Source organism: Lycorma delicatula, chromosome 6 (assembly GCF_047948215.1).
Source record: "Lycorma delicatula isolate Av1 chromosome 6, ASM4794821v1, whole genome shotgun sequence".
Taxonomy (NCBI): domain Eukaryota; kingdom Metazoa; phylum Arthropoda; class Insecta; order Hemiptera; family Fulgoridae; genus Lycorma; species Lycorma delicatula.
This window is the reverse complement of record NC_134460.1, coordinates 138,184,296-138,205,770: the sequence shown is the minus strand read 5'-3', so window position 1 is coordinate 138,205,770 and position 21,475 is coordinate 138,184,296. Positions and strand designations below refer to the sequence as shown.

The 21,475-nt window shown below is 28.9% G+C and overlaps 1 protein-coding gene across 2 annotated transcripts in view; it reads right to left on the bottom strand.

Moving 5' to 3' along the window:
- LOC142326270 (mpv17-like protein) overlaps nucleotides 1-21,475 on the bottom strand; it is a 46,621-nt gene that overhangs the window by 13,411 nt on the left and 11,735 nt on the right. The window contains exons 2-4 of one of the 2 annotated variants that reach the window (XM_075368612.1): nucleotides 19,257-19,425; nucleotides 15,652-15,746; nucleotides 7,155-7,267 (exon numbers count right to left, since the gene is read on the bottom strand). In XM_075368612.1, coding sequence (XP_075224727.1) covers nucleotides 7,155-7,267; nucleotides 15,652-15,746; nucleotides 19,257-19,376 — 328 coding nt within the window. In that variant the 5' untranslated portion in view covers nucleotides 19,377-19,425. Of the gene's footprint in view, nucleotides 1-7,154; nucleotides 7,268-7,444; nucleotides 7,558-15,651; nucleotides 15,747-19,256; nucleotides 19,426-21,475 lie in introns of both variants that reach the window. The other variant, XM_075368610.1, reaches the window with a different exon arrangement.

Here is a 21,475-nt window from a genome sequence, read left to right as displayed (position 1 = left end):
CTCTTAAGTTTAACCAACCACTGACAAGCATGTGCTTTTAGTAAATTAACATGTAAATAATATTTACATTCAGTGTACATGTACATTATTGCATCTTTCTATCATTTAAAATTTTAAAATTATTATGTCAACAATTTAGAACAGCCCTCATCTGGTAGGCAGGCAGCCATTGAAACTGATTATTATTGAAGATAGGATCTGTCATTCTTTTCAAAGTATACATAATGTATAGCAAAGATCTCCTGGGAGTTTCATAACCCATATTCATGAAACATAACCCTATTCGTGAAATTAATGGAAAAAGTACATATAATCAATCATATGTCGTAAAATACTTTGTTTGTCAGTTACATCTGGTGAAAGATTTTGCTCAGATTTCAACTACCCTGGTGAAATGAGGTCATACTGAAATTTTTAGGACGTTAATGAAGGAGCAGAGTTAGATTTATTATGGTTTTTGACCTGAAAAATCAAATAAAATAGGTCCCAGAACAGTATCTTAAGTAAATTTTGAGAAATCCGGGGTGAAAACCAATAAATTGGAGTAAAAAAATCCTTGCTTTTTATGTTTGGCACTCAATAACTTTGTTAAATGGGAAAAAGATACTAAAACTTTTAAACACAAGTTGTAAAGAATTTTGTTATGAACAAAATGGTGTAAGATAAATTGAAAAAACAAAGAAAAATTAGAAAATTTTGTATTTTATTTAGAAGCTGTACACTAGACCCAAGATGACATAATACTGTCAGTGGTTTCTTCAATCATATTTTATGTCGTCCCTGTGTGGGTAGAGTCTTTTGAGAAGAAAAGGAACGTAGATAAAATATCCTTGCTTCAAAGACGTGCTGTGTTGAACATTGCAATTGCATACTGCACGGTTTCACAAAATGCTATTGAGGTCATCTCCGGGATTCCACCAATGCGAATGCGTGCATTGATGCTCCAGAAGGTTTATGACTAAGACCAAGGCTAAGGACTTACTTGGCTGACTGGTAGGAGGCTTAGAACTTCTCACCTAATGGTGGATGAACATGTAAATTAATCCCGAGAATAGATGTATGGGTACACAGAGATAGGTACACACTGGATGAGATAGGTTTCTATATCACGCAGCTCCTTTCTGGACATGGTGAGTTTGAAGCCTACCTGCATCAATTTGGCAGGAGAGCGTCTCCAGTATGTAGGTACTGAGCACCATTGAGCACAACAGTGCCGTTGATGCAAGGTACCGTTGAGCACACCATTTCAATGGGATGAGGATGTGGTGGGATGAGGTCAAACAAGACCTCGGGTTAAGCTGGCTTTCTCCGGAAGAGACAACAGTTCGCTACATGTTGACAGGAAAAGCGGAATGGGACAAGGTAGTACAGCTAGCAATAAGTATCCTGAAAACTAAAGTGAGAGAAACTAGAGTATGGGATAGAGTTTCATTTAGAACCCAGATCAGTAAGAGGATTGAAGATCATCTGCAAGGATCAGAGTTGCATATAAAAGACCTGAGACTCGGGCGAAAAAAGTGACCTGAGGGTGAAGGGGCAAAATCCCCTTGTGGAGTCGTCGTGCATCTGCACTTGTGCAGATGGGCGACAGTCATGAAGCACGGGGACTCTGGACTCCTGAACATCTTAAGGGCATCTCCAAGGGCCAAGCAATGCTTAACTGCAGGACCGGTCCCGGAGGGGGAGAAATGGTGAGATAGGAGTTTTAGTCAGTAGGGTGTGGGTACATGTAAGATCTTAATAACATCTAGCTGAACCCATGCGAGTCCGACACTCCCCCATTTATGGGGGGTGCGTAAATGGAATTTCTCCTGCTCATGGATAACAAAAAACAAAAAAAGTGCATTATATGTATGAGTTTATAATAGATGTTCAAAAATGACCCTCCCATTTTCAACAAACGTTTTGGCATATTTCTGTACTGCTTTTATTACTATTTTTAGTTATTTTGGGCTGCCCTTAAGTTGCTCAGCTGCATCCATAATGTGGGCAATTAATTCCTCATGAAAATGTATTTTCATTTTGTCTACAATATTTTTCATCCATCCCCAGACACAAAAATTGAAAGGTGTTAGATCAGGTAATATTGGTGACCAGGATGTGGAACTCCACAACCTATCCATTTCTCAGGGAAATTATGATTTAAGGAGTGGAAACAATACAAGAGAAGTGGGGAGGCGCACCATCGTGCTGGAAGTATACTTTGCTTCTCAGCGCTAGAGGAACATCTTCAAGCAGCTGTGCCAATTCTTCTTTAAATAAATTGCAAATAGACCTTATCATTTAAGCAACCAGGTAATATGAATGGTCCGAACAGCTGATTGTGAAGAAGCCCATACATTGAAGCTAAGTCGGTGTTAAAAATTGCCTTCCACCGATTCATGAGAATTTACTTCGGCCCATGTGTACAAACTGCGTAAATTGTTGATACCATCTCGAGTAAAATTTGCCTCGTTGATGAACAAAACATACCCGTAGAGTTGTTGATTTGTATTCCACCAGTTGCAGAACTCCAAGCAAAGCAGATCATTTCCTGGGTGTAGATGTTGAACTGGTTGAGCATGATAGGGTAAAACTTGTTTTAACTTTATTAAAACTTGTTTTATTTATGTATCCTGCAAACCATCGAATGTGAAACTTCAATCTGTTTAGAAAGACATTGTGTAATGACGCCAGAACTGCACTGAACTGCATTGATAATAATTTCATCAATAACTACCTGTTATTGTAGATAGTGAACCTGTTTCTGAAGATTGCGAAAAGTCGCGCTAATGTTTTGAAATCTGGAATCCTGCAACTAAGAAAACGTATTTACAATCTACTGCAGCAGCTGTAACGTTACCACTGCACACACCCAAAATGAATACAATATCAGCGTATTTCTTTGTTGTAAATAAGTACAGTATATTTCAATGGCCAACTGATCACATTCAAACTAAAATTTATAGAAAACCTTTGCTAATGACAGCAGAGTTCACAGTACCTGATATACTTTTAATGTACCTTACAAAAAGATTTAAACACTAATAAAGTATTGTGCATTGTTGATCAGCTGTTATTTTATTGCCAGTTTTGAAATAATAATTTTTCAAGTAATTTATTGTATTCCTATCATTAATAAAAAAAGTATTATCTAAGAATTTTTTATTTATTTACTTTTATTTTACAGTTGTATAAGTCCCATTTTTTTTAAATTTCCTAACAGAAATTTTTAAGAGTACATTTTATTGTACAAATTTTTCACATCACCAAAAAGGAATTCTGTTTTTGTTTACATCAAATAACTATTTTTCTGACAAATGTAGTATTGCACTGTTTGTAAATAAAATTCAAATTTTTCTAACTTTTCTTTAATTTTTTTAACTCATCTTACAACACTTTCTTCAGAATTAAATTCTGTATAAGTTATAATTAAATTTTTTTAAGTATTTAACTACCCATTTCACAAAGTTATTGTATGTCAAACATAAAAAACAGGGGATTTTAACCCAATTTATTGGTTTTCGCCCCAGATTTCTCAAAAGCTACTTCAGATACTGTTCGCGTACCTATTTTATTCAATTTTTCAGGTCAAGATCATTATAAATCACTAACTCTGTTGTGTCATTAACTTCCTAAAAATTTATATGACCTCATTTCACCAGGGTAGCTGAAATCCGAACAAAATCTTTCCCCAGACATAACTGGCTTTTAGGACGTATGATTATATGAACTTTTTTCATTATTTTCATGAGTAGAATAGGTTATGAAGGTCCCGGGAGATCTTTGTGATATACTCTGCATATGTAATTAAAATGTAATATCTTAATACTTTTTTATATATTTTTATCGTATTTCACATTTAGTTATAAATCTACTCATAGTAAAACATTAAAACATAAGTGCTACCTAAACATACCTTGTGTACAATAACAAACACGTAAATATTGTTTATAAATAAACCTAATAATAATTCATGCACACTTATAATGGAAATTTTATGAATATCCACAGATTCAAAATAGCAATAACATTTTAAAAAGTTACATTCATTTACCATCTCCCACTTAGTTTTTTTTTAAATTGTCATGCATTAGTTTAACTCACCTGGTTTTTAAATTTAATAAAGCTGCTGTATATTTACACAAGTACAAATAAACAAACAAATATACCAACAAAAAACAGATTCCAATCTCCCAGTGTAGTATGACAAAAATTAAATTAAGGCATGATGATCACGAAGACATGAAACAACCAAATATATATAATTATTTACATTTTTGAAAGGATCGAATTTAGAAAAATAATATAATTATTTATAAAATATAAACCAATAAATTTGGAAAACATTGAAAGAACTGTCTCTTTGGATGAATGACTGACTGCATGCTGTTCACCAGTGATTATACCTAACTCTATATTTAATGTTATGCTTTACATACAGTTAAAATCATTGCATTGTGCTTTATAAATAGACATAAAATTTCATGGATATTATTCCCATTAGTGAAAACAGAATTAATTTTGTTATCCACACTGTGCAATTTTTTGGTGTTTTATTAGATAGTAAATTGAGATGAGATGGTCAGACTGATATTATCTTGTATGAAATCAAACTGTATCATTTATCTTTGAATAATCTTAATAAAACAGTTTGTTATTATTTATTATGCTTATGTAAATTCCTTTCTGAAATACATTATTATATATTTGAACTTCTTCAAAATGTTAGAACAAATTTTCAGGATATATGAGTAAAAACTGGCTCCCATATTATTGTTTGTTACAATCCTGAATCAAGTCAACTGATATTTAGTAAATTAAAAATTTGAACTATCTATTGCCATGAATTTATTTTTAAAAATGTGTTATTTTTACTTAAATAGTCTTTTATTCTCTGTTCAATAAAACTAAGTTCACTTAGTTTTACTTTTTTCTTTTTTCTGGGGGGCCTTATATTTTTTTCTGTATGAATTAATTCACCACATAATCTTACAAAGAAGCTTGTATGTTGAAATATGGAAATAAAATGTTGTAGCTTATGAAAAATGCCATGTCTAACTGGGATTCAAACCTGGGACTTGCTGATGAAAGGCCAAGATGGCTACCACTCCACCATGGAGATTGGAGTTTTACTTTAAAAGATTATCTCATCATTTTATTTAAAATTAAATTTAAAGATCTTTTTTTATTAAACCTAGAGATGTATTTACTAATTTTCTGTTGATAAATTTTAGGTAATAATTAATTAAATATGGATTTTCCTCTATTTAACATGTGAGACAAGACAGAGAGAGAGAGAGAGAGACAGTGAGAGACAGAGACAGAGAGAGAGAGAGAGAGAGTGAGACAGAGAGAGACAGAGAGAGAGAGAGAGAGAGACAGAGACAGAGAGAGAGACATTGAGACAAGTAATCTCAATTACGTCTTCCAAATTATTTATTTGTTTCATATTGTATTTACAAGATGTTGAGTGGTATTCATCAGTAAAAGGTTTTCATAAATAACCCTTACTGAATAAAAAATTATTACTCTTATATTTGTTTGTAGTATACGGGAGGGGAGAGTAGTATAAAGGTATTGTGAATCAAATTTTTGGGACACCAGGTTTTTTTCAACTTTTTTTAAACATTAATAATTTGAGGTCCTCAGATTTCAAACATCTTACAAAAAAATACAGCACAGTTCTTAATATGATGTTTATTGATATCTATATGATAATGTATCTGTTGTATGATGAGATGAAATGTTAATGGAATGCGTGAAACATATATACATGAAATTTGAGTTCATGAATCATGTACATTGAGCATTGATGCAATTAATGTTTTAAGATAATTGAATGAATTGGTGGCATAATACTCTTTAAATACATGGTTGACTTAAATACAGCAGAGAAGATTTACATCTCTTTACTTTTTATAATTTTTGTTATAAACATAATATTATTGTTTTTAAAGACAAGGGAAAAATGAAATTTAAAGTTTTCTGCTTAGATATTATAAAAATATTTTTAACTTATTTGAAATCTTCTCTGGTAACAATAAATAAAAAGCTTCTGCACAGATTATCATGAAGTGCTATTTAAAATTTTATAAAAAAAATAAATTAAAAACAACTGACTTTTTCTAAATGCATGGAAATATATTTTCTTAAAGTCTTTTCAGAAGTGTGATGTACTTTCTTTCTCAATGGAATTACGTACAGGTTGTCATTAATAACACTGTTCTTGAAGTTGTTAGAAAACCCACACAGCAGTCTATTTGATTTGTTTCTTTATTGCTCTTTTTATTAAATTGTATGTAAGTTTCAAACTGCATAATTGTGTTTAGTTCATACTTTTTATAAATATAAAATTTCCACCCTGTGATTAATATGTTTTACATGTGTTCAATTTCTCTGAATAAATTTCAAAAATCGATTCTGGTGTAAAGTGCTTATACTACATTCTTTGTATCTGTGAATATTCATTCACAGATTATTATTATGACCTTGAACATCCTTTTACATTTATTTTAAGGAGGAAGATGAAATGGATAAAACTGTCGATCAAATAATGTCAAACTTGCTTGAAATCAAATCCAAAATCAGCTGATCTAGGGTCCAGCATGCATTAAAAATTACTGCAATATACTTCTAACACCAACATAATGGATTGAAAATCGATCCAGGAGGGGTTGAATTTACATTAAATAACTTCTTAATTACTTCAAGACCAGGTACAATAACAGCAGCACTATTTGCAATACTGCTGAAAAAAGAACTGTACATCATAGTTCTGAATAAAATCTTCTGGATAAAAAAGTACATTTCCATTTACTTAGAAAGTAAGTTATTTTTTTATTAGCTTTTTTTTTTAATTAAAAAAAAACTTTGTTACTTCTTTAAATGTATTTTGTTTTTATCAAAATTAATCATTGAAGAAAATTTTCTCCTTTGATTATTATGACAATAAAAACAAAATTATTATTTTATTTTAATATTAGTTGGGTAATAATAACTTTAGATTACAATATAACAATTTCTATGATTATTCCTGTGATGTTTGACGAGTGTTACATTGGAAACATGAAACCATAATTAATTTTAAGATAAAAACCAATCTAAAAAGCCCCCAAGCACCATGTAATGATTTCAGTACATATTTGTGCTTTGAAATCTGATTTTTTACTCACTAATGTAGAAGCTAGCTACAAAAGGTGGTCCTAAAATAAACTGTGTCAGTAGAAGTTTTGCTATAATACTCCTTAGTAATGTTCCAGGTATAGCATATTCCAACCAGTTGAACCTGCCAGGCATATATGTACAGTAATAATTAATTAAACTAAAGCTGCTTAAGTTACATAATATTGTATAATAATATTACATAATATTGCATTTAATAGAAGCAGTTGTAAAAAATTTATTAGTAAATCTGAAAATACATACTTGGTTTATTTTATTTAAACAATATGTTATTACTCACTGATATAAAAGATGACAAGGAGTTGTGGTGTCATTAAAAACTGATCAAGTACTAATTTCTTCATTATCGTTTGAGTTGCAGTTCCGACAAATGTTCTGTCCAACCATTTGTACCTAATTAGTAATGATGATGAAGAATTATAAATAGATCTTGCATAATGATATTTTAATAGTAAGAACAATATAGTAATCTTTCAAAATTTAAATACTGCAAGTTTTTATAGGAAAATAAAATAACTAAATTTATTTTATTACAGTTTCCATTTAGTTTTATAATGGCTTTGTTTACTACTAGCCAAATTAACAGCTATCATTATAAAATTAAAATTGTGTTAGTTATCAGAGCTAATATGTTAAAAAGATTGTAACTATATATCAAATGATATAAATATATTATAACAATATTATATAATTATTTAAATAAAATTATAAACGTATTCTTTTTTTTTATTAACTTTTCATTATCAATGAGTAAATCACAAGAAGATCAGATATTCCATTCCAAGAAGATCAGAGCGTATATTAAAATTTGAAAAATATAAAATTAGTAAATTAGATTTAAAAAAAAGACTATTTTTCAATACAAGCAAATTTATCTAATCTGGTAAATCTATCTAATGACATCTAATTTTAATTAGGATTAAGATGAGTCCAGCCTGATAGTTTTATTAAAAGATTGACTAGGCCATTCATGTGTGTTAAGTATATTTATTTACTTGTTATAACGTTCTGTAGGTTTAACTACAGAACTTAAAATTGTATAATATGTATAATATCATTTTGTGTTGATTTTGCATGCCATCTATAGATTTGATGAGTAATATTGTAATAAAGACAAAGAACAAAAACAGCTGTCAATACATTTATGATAAAGGTAGTTGTTTGGATTACAGTTAGTTACATTACACTAAAACATTAATGACTTTAATTGCTGATATATATAAAATTTAATTTCATACATCCATCTTTTTTATGTCAGTACGTTTTTAGATAAAAATACATATAATCAGAACATACATAAATAATTTCAATCCACATTGGCTGGCCAGGTTACATGGTATAAATCTTCTAATTATTTTATCTTTTAAAGTTAATTTTAATTTTTAATTCTTAATTGACGTCATATTTAAATAATTGTAATTACTTTAAATAATTGACTTCATGTTTTCTATATATCATAGTAATTTTAATATTTTAATCTTTTAATTTAGATTAAGGGATAAAGAAAAGAAAAGAAAAAAAGGTAAATGTCATTTACCTTGCCTTGTAAAGGCATTTCATTTACTTTGTAATTCTGTACTTGGGTTGTTCAAGTTGGTTTTTGATTATAAAAAACACATTATATTGATACAGAGGAGGAATATGGGTCTTATATGAATTGATTTTAAAAAAACTATATATATATTTATACATAGACACATTTTTTATTTTCAAATAATTCATTAACATTTTTGACCATTGTGCTAATAAAATTTAATATTACATGGAATCTAAAGTACCAAGACAAACTAGGCTAAGATAAACTTACCTTATTACTGCAAATTATTTCCAAATTATAAACCCTCTTTCCAAATTACTGGAAATTAATAAGGTAAGTTTACCTTATCCAGTTTCTGTGTTTTTGTGGTTTATATTTCATATAATATTAAATATATACCTAAAACGCTGACAAAAGTGAGAGCTTAGCCAATAAATTCTAAATTAGCCATTAAAAGGTTAAGTTCTACCTTTTTCAGAATTTTGTTAATTAATATTAAATTATTGCATTATTCTTATTTTTTTATACATTTATAATTTAAAAAATCTTAACTAAAAAATGAAGAAATTGTAATAAAAAAAAATTACAGTTGTTATAATGAATTAAGAATTACAATTTGTGATTAGATATTGGATAAATTCTGTGAAATGGTGTTGCTATATCAAGAAAATAAAAATTGTAAAAAGTATTATTTTTATTTTGAAAAAATATTTCTAATCAAAACTGAGTTGGTATAAATTATAATACTTCATTGCATCTGGAAATTTCTAGATTAAAATCCCATACAAACTTGGCATTTTTCATACACTACAAAATTTATCTCTCATTCTAAAAAATAATAATAATAAATGGTACCTGCCATTGGGAGGTAGCTTGTATTTCATGGATAAATAAATATATTTTTATTTTTAGTAATATACTTATTTTTAAATTGTTTTGAAAAGTAATTTTGACTGAACTTATTGAAGAATTATTCAGCTAGTCTGATAATTTGAATATTGAACTTTACATTAATACTATAATAAGAAGGGATGGTTTTCCTCAGTATTCAAATTTTTATTTATCAAAATTTAGTTTAATTAATTTTCAGTTTGCTTTTATCATTTTTCTTTATTTTTTGTATAATTATTGCTTTAAATGTAAGGTTAGATGGAAATCAAACTGAGCATTACTAATTGAATGAATTTTGTTTTTATACCATATAAGTAAAAAACTTTAAAAAAAGTGTTAGACCAATACTTTTTTATGGAATATGAGTTGTTCTTTATTGTATATAGCCTCTAATTTATAACCCAGAATAAATTTACCATAATAATACACACATTATAATTTTGGTATCAAAGAGAAAATTTAAACTTTTACATTATTTTATAATGTAATCAACTTATAACACAGTGTTCAAAAAATGATACAACCTTATGGGAAAATGAGTAAGTTACAATAGTAATTGAAAGCGGTCTCTGTAATGCAATTCACATAATTGAGTACGATGTTGCATGCTCTTAAATATATGTTGTAATGTTTTTTGAGGAATTGCAGCAACATCATTCAATTTCACTCTGCAATTCAGGAATGGTGTGAGGATGAGTTTTATAAGCAGCATCCTTAAGGTATCTTTACAAGAAAAAGTCAGAAGGAGATAAATCAGGAGACTGAGGGGGCCACAACCCCTTCAGAATTATTTGTCCATAAAAACTGATCCAAGAAAGTCATAGTATTGTTGGCTGTATGAGTCACGGCACTGTCCTGCCAAAAGCATATGTACTCTAGCCAGTCTGCAGGTATAGTGTTTACAAATTATTGCACCATCTGTATGTAGCGCTTGCTGTTTGCTGTACCATGAGAGAATGTCATGAAGATTTGCCTATGTGACATTGCACACCAAACACCCACTTTTCGTCTGTGCAGCTGATGTGGATTCTCCGTACACCAAATGCATGAATGCTGTGCATTCACATATCCATCAACAAGGAAACCATGCTCTGTCAGACTAAAACCAGTCATTGAGTAATTCCACATCTGGAATTACAAACAACATGAATCACTGACAGAGAGCTACATGTTTTCCAGTGTCTGCAGGTAACAAGTCATGAACAGCACAAACTCTGTACAGATGCATCTTTAAACACTTGTGCGATGCCAAGTGGGCACTACCAATGGAGAGACCAGACTGGCTAGATAGGTGTTGCACAGACTTCTTAGGACTAACAGAATATGCAGCTTTTATATCGATCAACTTTTCTGGTTTAGCACTTTCGGTTGACCACTTTTGGCTAGATCTACTACATTCCCTGTCCCTTTGAACTTGTACAGCCGCTTCATGGAGAACTTATTTGGTGCACCCACATCATACATTTCTGTGAAGGCATTCTGGGTCTGGACATAACTGGCACATCTAATGTATTAAAAGACAATGAATATTCTCAGCTCTTTATGTAATCCATTTTTCCTCAATTTAACATGTAAAAAAAGAAGGAAGCATTCTTCCATAAGGTTGTGTCACTTTTTGAACACTCTGTATTTAAATATGATGAATGAGTTACCAGTAAATCCTCATAAGAAATTTGAATTAGAAATATATAATATTAACAAAAACAAAACAATAATATTTCTAGCTATAGTTAGAAAGAAGTTTTTTCTAGGGATGAGGTAGTCCCCATTGCCAAGTGATGTAAAACCATTGCAATCATCTTCCCTAGGGTTCTACTATCCTTGCATTTACATATCTGGAGTTTGTTTTTTTTAATCTGATATTACTTCTATCTCACACCAGTTTGTATTTTTTTTTTTTTTTTTTTTTTGCTGTGCATCTTCGAAACTATAAAGAACTCATAACTAGCAACTGGATTATATGCAACACAAAAATCTTGAAATAAGCATGAAAAGTATCAAAATATGCAACTTTAAATAATAAAAAAAATAGTAATTTTTCATTTTTTTTTATTTCAAAATCAGCATACAATTAGTACGTAGTTGAATAATATATCGATCAATTTTATAATTAACAATTATTTACCATTTTTTTTACTTTTATAAACATAAACAGAGGTACTGTTCTGCAGCTGCTATGTGCGCTCTAAGAGCCGTGCAACTAATTTGGCCGGCTACAATGTAAGATTTCATTTATTAACAAGGTGGCCTACCGAAAAATATTGTAAATATAGCGAAAATATGCATCATCACTATATTTTAAGGAAAATATGCAATAACTGGTGAGACTGGGCTTAATATGCAAATGCATATAATTTGGTCTCTACTCATAACATACAATTGGCTATGAAAGTAGATGTTAAAATAAGAAAATTACAGAAAAAAGATAGTAATAATTAATATACAAAAACTGAAATGTCTAATTACTTTACACTATGTATTAGGAATTGAAAAAGAAAGCAGGTAGAAAGTTACATAAATGATTACTTTGATAAAAATGATCAATCAGATCAATCAATGTTAAATAGAATTAAGAAATAAATAACTCTATTCCTACCATTACATAAAATTGATGTTAAAAAAGAAATAAATACACCATTAATTGGAATAACGACAACTACCAGACCTTGAAAAGTAAAGGCAGTTAAATAATTTGAATGATAATGATATCAGCAGTGGCACTGAAAATGGTGTTATAGTAACAATAATAAAAATAGCATTTTATTCATTCATACAAGTTAATGTTAACCTATGATTTAAATAATAAGGAAGTGTTTTAAATATATTTTGAAAAATAATGTACAATTACAAATATATAAAATAGTTTTGTATCATAATTAATATAACTTTTTTCACTTAATGATACTGCATACAATAATACACGTGTAAAGAATATTAATAGAAAAATGTTATATAAATATATAGTTATACAGAATCCAGCATATAAACCTGATGATTTTTGAGGGATAATAATTAAACTGTGTTTCGTACTATTAAAACATTTAATATATCAAATTGAAGATCAATTTTTGCAACTTATAGTCAATTACTTACATAGATTTTTTTTATTTGAATATTATGTCGTTCAAATGTTTTGCATTACTCCTCTCACACTCACTTAACCTCATTCTAAAATTTGACATTGCTCGCTCAATCATCACTTGTGGAACTGCTTCAGTTTCTCGTTGAATGGCCTCTTGAGTTCTGCAATTCACTGTGGTCGACTACTGAAGGACCTTATGTTTGTGATACCCCCACAAAAAAATCACAAACAGCCAGATCAGGTGAACGCGTTGGCCAAAGAATGTCGCGAAATCGGGAAATCAAACATCCAGGAAAGGTTTCTTGCAGAACATCCATTGCTATTCTCGCCGTATGAGCGGTGGCACCATCCTGTTGAAACCAAATTTCATGTCCTAGAAAGTCATTCAGTTTCGATCCCAGAAATTCATTCAACATGTTTACGTATCGATTAGATGTTACTTACTGTTAATCTGCGATTAACCTCCTCAAAAAAACTATGGGCCACTTATTCCAAACCTTGAAACTGCCCACCGCACTGTAACATACTGACTGTGAAGTGGTTTTTCAAGAATTTGCCGTGGATTATGCGAAGCCCAATAACGGTAATTTTGTTTATTCAAAAATCCTGACACATGAAAATATGCCTCATTTCATTTTTCATTTTTAAAGCAGACGTTATGTTCCTAAAATTCTCCACCCACAACAATATCGTATTTCTACTAGGGACAGACGCGTGTCGATTTAAATTGAAATGTCTGCGAAATAAACGCTGTGTTACAATAACCGAGTCATTATTTTTAAAATAGGCTTCAATCACAAACGCTCGTTGTTCACCCGACCATGACATACTGAAATAGTATGAATAAACCTATCAATGTACAACACTCCGACCTTATCATTGACAGTGGTGCCAACATAACAATTACTACAAAATCGTCAAATTTATATGCCGGATCCTGTATAATTCAGTGACATAAACTTCAGCCATAACTTTAATATATATAATAAACTTTTCACTAATTGATTCATTGATTCAAATGGTACTCTGGAAGTGTCAAGATATCTGGTGGAAGTTTAATTAACTCAGGGTTTATAGGGAATTGCACCCTTGTTCATATGCTGAACATAGCTTATTACATTGCTGTGTAACCAGGCTATTTTTTGTTTTTAATTATAAACCAATAATTGAATAGTGTACGAGAGACAGAAATGGGGAACTAATAAGTTTCCCATTAAATTAGTTATATTTAACTATTGTTAAAATATAATTTTTCTGTCCAGATTTTGAACAGTCAATCCCCTACTTGGGAAGCCAAACACTAATCCTTAATGCTGCCCTTAAATACAACTAATATTTTAAGTAGTTTGTTACATTATTTTTTTATAAATGCAGAATTAGGAAAATAGTAATAATTTTTAATTTATGTCATAATTTTTAACATTGTAAAGAGAAAATTTATGCCAAAATGTTGAAATTATAGGATCCTTGTTGTGGTGTGGTAATAAAAAAAAAAAAAAAATAAGTTACTTGATCTGAACTGGGTCATAGTTTAGTTATTTCAGTGTAAAAATATTAAGTATTTCTTTACATTGCGAGTGACTAAATTTCACAATAATACCGAATGAAATTTTAAATACGCAACAAATTTATATAGGCAGTAAATTGATATATTTTCATTTTAATGACATACGTTATTTTATTTAATTAGTTTTCAACCAGTGAACAGTTTGTAGTAAACCAGTTAAAAGTTAAGAGTAAGAACCAGTTAACAATAAACCAGTTATCAATTGTAAATGGGAAAAAAGTCTCCACTTATAGATTTTTAACAGTTAATATAATTTATTCAGCAGTTGTATTAGATGTATATTAAATCTATAGAAGCCTATGCTTCAACAGAACAGAGGACTGATCATTAACTAATTATTCTTTGTTTAATATCTCTTTAGTGCTGTTTGTATCAAATTGTACGAAAGTCACCGCCCCCACTGAAATGTTGAACTGTAATAACATTTATGTAAAACAAACATGCTTGTATCACTATAATTATGCTATGCTACTTCTGTACTTTAATATTTTACTTCTTAAATTTACCACAAAATCACATTGAATGCAATTAAAAAAGTTTATTTAAAAATAATATTATAGACTTTAATAAGCTTAATATGTTTTTAAGTGTATTAAAGTGTACTGGCTATTACATTTAAACTTTCTAGTTAATAGTTTCAGATATTATTTATCATATAATCAGAAATTTGAATAAAATAGATCTGGCTGCCCAGATTTTCTTCACTCGCCAACTTCTATGAGTTCCCTTCTCTCCTGAAGAAAAAAAGGGAAGTTGAAAGGAGAAACCCTTTTATCTTTTGATGCAAAAACTAATGATCATAATTTCATCCAATTACATTTTTTTTTCACCAATATTTTTATAAGCAAACAGCATTTTTAAATGCCATTGCACTAGCAGAACGAGTCTTTTTTACTAACATTGCAACCTATATAATTAAATAATGTAGCTGGGAGGCTATATTACTTAACTTTTGAAACAGGCATCAGTGTTAATAATAACCATTACAATGGATTTTAATAAAAATATTATTGCTGTAAATCCTTAAGTTGGTCATCTGTTACAATATGAGATCATTATTACTTATTATATTTTCAAGATTTTAATCCTTGCTTACTTAGAAATTTCTGCTTTTTCTTGACTTTTTCTACCTAATTCAATCACTTTTAATGTGATTATATGATTATAATTGCACACTTGCATGCATGTACATGTTCATGTTTTGTGTGTGTGCATGCGCACCTGTGTATGTATTGTGTGTTTATATCTAAATATAAATCTAATTCAAATTATATAACTTCATGTAATTTAATTATTATAATAAAAATAAAATTAACTGATATGTTTTCAATATTTAGATAGTATAAGGTAACTTAATACATTGTATAATTTGCGTTTTTAATTAAATATCTACTTTTATTAGAAACTCACCAGAAATATAAAAGGTTAGAATTAATACAGGAACCTATAACAGCATAACGTGCTAAAGCACCAGTGTCAAATGGATCAGGTGGTACCTTCTTGTCCTATAAATAAAAAAAAAGTTAAAAAACTAAAAACTAAATGTATATTTTGAAATGTATTATATTTCCTAAGAAATATATAAAATATTACTGAAACTAGTAAATAGATTTACTTTACAACAGTGTAAGTTTTAACTTAAAATCTTAGTAAGTTACTAACCCATAAAGTGGTCTGAATATACACTTTAAAACATGATTATTTAATCATTAAAGATTAATTAATATGGTAAGTATAATTAATTTCTGTAAAAAGTAAAAAAAACACTAGAAAGAGCATATAAGAAGAAAAAAGAATATTTAAAAAGAATACAATAATAATAATAATAATAATAGAATATTACATACCCATAAAAATCTTGATTTTGATTTAAAAAATTACATTATAAGAGTGTTGTTTTAATTAGGTTAAGGTTTTTGAAATACAGTTTATACTATTTGTAATGTATCTCAATATACTGTTTTGAATACTAGAAAATTTATGTTGTGAATTTCTTAAAAAGCAATATTTATGTTTCTTACTTGAGCTGGAATAGTAATAATAAAAACAGTTATAAAAATTAAAAACCATGAGTGCCAAAAAAAAAACAAAATTAAAAAAATAAATAAATTTAACTAAAAAAATAGCAATAAACTGAACCACAAAAAAGAAAAGAAGCTATGGAAATAAAGGACTAAATATAATTCTGAGTATATCTGTTAATTTTTGTTGTTTGGTTCTATCATGAAATTGAATTATACTAGCAAATACCTTGTTTGAATTTTGAAAATCAGAAGACTGGTTGCAAAGAAATAACATTTCCAAATAACCTTGATCTGTTAGATCAAGAGTGTAACTGATGCATGCAAAAGTTAGCCTTCAACCAACTAACAAATACTCCTCTTGAATTTTGAAAATCATTTGATTGTTTGCAGAAATATTATAAGGGCACTCCATTGCACCTCCTAAAACAGCGCCCCAAGGGTACCCTGTTTTTACCAGTTGATGATGATGATAGGTCTACCCCCAACAAGTTGCTCACATCACATTACCATTCTAGCCTCACATGCAGCTCCAACAGGAAGCCCATTAATATTAAACAGAAATTTTTATTAAACAGACATTTTTTAAATTTATTTAATATAACTTTATTTTATTTAACATAAATCTAATTCTATTATTTGTGTAATATCATTCATTCAATTAATTTAAATCATTCAGTTCAAATTCAGCTAACACAGTGATCAGTTCACTATCACAGATTATCATTACACACCATCACCATCACTATCATTCACACTAACACAGAGGCTCACAGTTCATGATTCATTAATTCAATTCATTAAAGTATCCACTACTACATAATATATTTATATAAACATTTGTATATAAATGCTTATATAATGGATAAAACTAGTATTTTCATGTCTGTTTTAGTCATTTGAATGTAAGAATTAATTATTGATACTTTAAAGCTGATTAAGTTCATTGGAAGCTAAAACTGATATTTAAATAAAAAAATATTGACATGAGAAATTTTTAATTCCATATTGAAGTTAAAACACTCCTACTTTTCCCCAAATTTGGAATTCAATTAATATTTTATAAATATCAGTTTTTGTATAATATGACATATTTAATACCATTAAAGCATGAAAAGCCATTTTGTCATAGGATAACAGAAATGACTTTATAATATATTTAGTTTTTGACACATAAAATAGTATTCATAAACGGCTTAAACATACTAACATATCACAGTTTCCTATTATTATTATTATTTGATATAACAAACCCCCTATGCTAATAACTCAATATAGACACGCAGCCATTTTTAAAAATTCAAACTGCAAGAGCACTTTTTAAAAACTAATGAACAATTACACAAAGCAAACATACTTACCTTTAAAAAAAAATATTACACACATTAGTATACCCTCTACATTATTCTTCCTATGTACTAAAGACACTTCTATTTCAACCATTTTACACATTCATATTACACCAAAAGATTGGTGTAATATGGAGAGGGGAACACAAAAAATGGGAATAACTCTAAAACATAAAGTTAATAAATATAATATCCAATAAATTTAACATTACATTTGAATACAAAAACAAATTAAATTTTCTTAATTTCACTATCCCAAAAAGAGAGAATAAATATAATCTCAAAACACTCAGAAAACCAAAAATGATGAATATCCTTAATCAGAATACCTCCAACTACCAAATGACAACTTTAAGAATCATTACTTTCCAGATCACTTGTTAAACACACCTAATTTATCTGGAATTCAAAAAGAAAACACTATAATATACCTAGTACACACAGTATGCTGTAGATATGTGAGTGAGTTGTAGATATAACAACACACTCACTGAGTAATTAGTACAAAATAAATTATAAACAAATTCAATGATAAAAAAAATTAAAATACAAAGATACAAAAAAATACCTCATAAATTAAAAGGTTGAAATTCAGTGTAGTGGCAGAACATATAGAACATGATCACCAAGTAAATAAACACAGCGCTTCAGAAATATATTAAGTAAACTGTTTTAACTCTACCAAGTTCTACATTGGTAAAACAGAATTCAGATATAAATAAATATTCAATAAATATAAATAAGCATTTCATACCACAACATACAACATCTACATCTGCCAATTGCCTCACAGAAACTTCATCACAAATGTAAGAACTTTATCAACAATCTAGATATTCTGCATACACTCAAACTAGGACTCATATCTTAACATCTGTTAATTACACACTTTGACTACATTCTAAATTTATATCCTATCAAGTAAAAAATCACAGCAATAAATTCATCTGGAATGACAGTGCAAAATAGCGCAGTACTAATTTAAAGGAAGATAATCACATCAGCAACTGAAAATATTATTTTGATAAAATAAAATTTTTTTCATTAGTTTTAATTGTAATTTGCTTGTCATTAAATAACGTACGATTTTGTGTAATTTAATTTCCAGTTTTCAAATATTTATTTTAACATGTCATTTATTCTGCCAGTTACAATTAAACATATATCTCTAATTTTTGTGAAATATTTAGAGGATATCTTTTCTAAAATAAATATGAATCAATTTTATTGAAATTCCTTAATATAATAATGACGTTTTATTTTATGTTACTCCCTTAGCTTGGTACAGCAAATAAAACATAAAGAAACTGTTATAATGCATTCAGTTCAAAAGGACAAACAATTAATTTGTATAGAGTAATGCGTAAATTTTAGATCATAAAATAAGAAAATAAAGAAATTTTTTATATGGAATTGTTCTGAATAATATTAATATAATAATTATAATATATAATAATGAATGTAATAATTTTATTAATCTGTACAATAATAATAACATTAACAAAAACACTGTTATTTGTTTTTATAAATGTTTCTTTAGAAAAAAATCAAAATTTGGAACTCTAATTTATATAAACAAGCCATGATATAGCCATTAAAGGTTTATGAAGTGTTAAAATGTAAATGAAAATTTATCTTAACTTACCAAAAATTTCCTTTTAATAACTTGTTGAGAAAATTCTGCTCCAACACACATGCTACCATAAACAACCGAGTTTGCCAATAGAGGATAATTTTTAAAAACCTTCTTAATATGTGCAGCCATTTTATTATTTGTTATTCACTAGTATAAATTAATTGTCATCGCATTTTATCTATAACCAAAACAAAATTTTTATTCTTAGTTATGATACACAATATTTTATCTTTTAGTCTATTTTAATTATAGTATGTATCTTTATGTTACATAAAATTACACAATGAAATAATCTTCAGTGCAAAATCTGTTTCTTTTCTGGTGATAACTATTTTATATTATTTGATCGAATAGAACTTCATAAAAAAGTTAAGCAATTCAGTTACTGAAAGAAAATAAATTACAGTACATTACTGCATTTAACCTAACCTACACATTTTAATTAGCAACAATGTACATTTATAAGAGATATCTGAACCTTTCAAGAAATCTCTGGGTTAGTATTATTGGTAGGCTTACCATACATCCAGGATTAGCCCAAAGAGTCCTGGTTTTTTAGTGCTGTCTGGGGTTGTAAAAGTGTCCAGGGTTTGAGAATTTTATGACTGGTAAGGATTTCTTTTAATTTTAAACCTATATGCTTAACATCGCTTTTTTAAACATTCCTTAAGGCTGTACATCTCTCAAGCGATCTTGGGGCAAGTGCTGACATCGATTTTGACAGAGGTGTTGCTACCGGTCTCGCCACAACCTTTTACTTAATCATTTGGCAAAACAACAGGGACAATGTGTTTATGTTGTTTTCATGTGTGAAGTAACTTGTCTACACGTTTTTAATCATTTTATCTCTTATTCATTTCTTTGTCTCATCATTTAGCAATGTACAAAAGAAAATGTGTTTTTAATGTTAATCTGCAACAGGAATACAAATTTTTGAAATTGTGTAATGACAGTAACAATGAACGTGTTTATTGGACACTATGTACTGAAGAATTTTCTGTTGCACATAAATGAAAGGGTGATACTGAAGACCATGTCAAAACAGCTAAACATAGAAGTGCTACTGCTTCAGCAAACATAAGAAATTTTTTTAAAGCCAAAGATGGGAATAAAAATAATAGTGATCTGGAGTGTGCTGCTAAAGAAGTTACATTTTCATACCATACTGCTAGACACAAACTCAGTTTCAAAGCATCTGACTGCACATCTAAACTGGTTAAAAGTTATATGACCTAAAATTTTCATCTGCTAAAACCAAGGCAATTATTTTTAACATTATTTCGCCATTTATATTTGATTATGTGATGCATTCTTTGGAAAACATTAATTATGTAACAGTAAAGATGGATAGCTCAAACAAAAGTATAGTAAAACTTGTTCTGATTTTTGTAAGATATTTCAGTCTGGAGGAGGGAAAAACCCACAAACTTATAACATCTTCTGTCAAAGAATTGCTATGCACTATAAAAGAAAATAATGATGTTCAGGAACAAAATTTCTTCTCAAGTGTACAAAATTTTTGTAGTTCAGTATCCAATACTTAGAATTGTGGAGAACCAGTTTTGATGAAGTTAGTAGTTCTGATTTTTGTAAGATATTTCAGTCTGGAGGAGGGAAAAAACCCACAAACTTATAACATCTTCTGTCAAAGAATTGCTATGCACTATGAAAGAAAATAATGATGTTCAGGAACAAAATTTCTTCTCAAGTGTACAAAATTTTTGTAGTTCAGTATCCAATACTTAGAATTGTGGAGAACCAGTTTTGATGAAGTTAGTAGTTCTGATTTTTGTAAGATATTTCAGTCTGGAGGAGGGAAAAAACCCACAAACTTATAACATCTTCTGTCAAAGAATTGCTATGCACTATGAAAGAAAATAATGATGTTCAGGAACAAAATTTCTTCTCAAGTGTACAAAATTTTTATAGTTCAGTATCCAATACTTAGAATTGTGGAGAACCAGTTTTGATGAAGTTAGTAAGATCCAGTGGATAAATTTATGAACTGAAATTGCCTGATGTGGTTTAGAAGAGAGTGCACAAGTTGTTAATGAAATTATAAAAAAATTCTATAAATATTGATGACCATTTGATGAATGTACATTGTTGAACCAGGTAATTCAAAACCAAATGGTAGGTTGTGGTTCAAGTTCTGAAAAAGTACCAGATGCTATTGAAGAGAAGTGGAAAGCAATTTTTAAGGTGTTTCAAAAGAATATTTCGTGTTG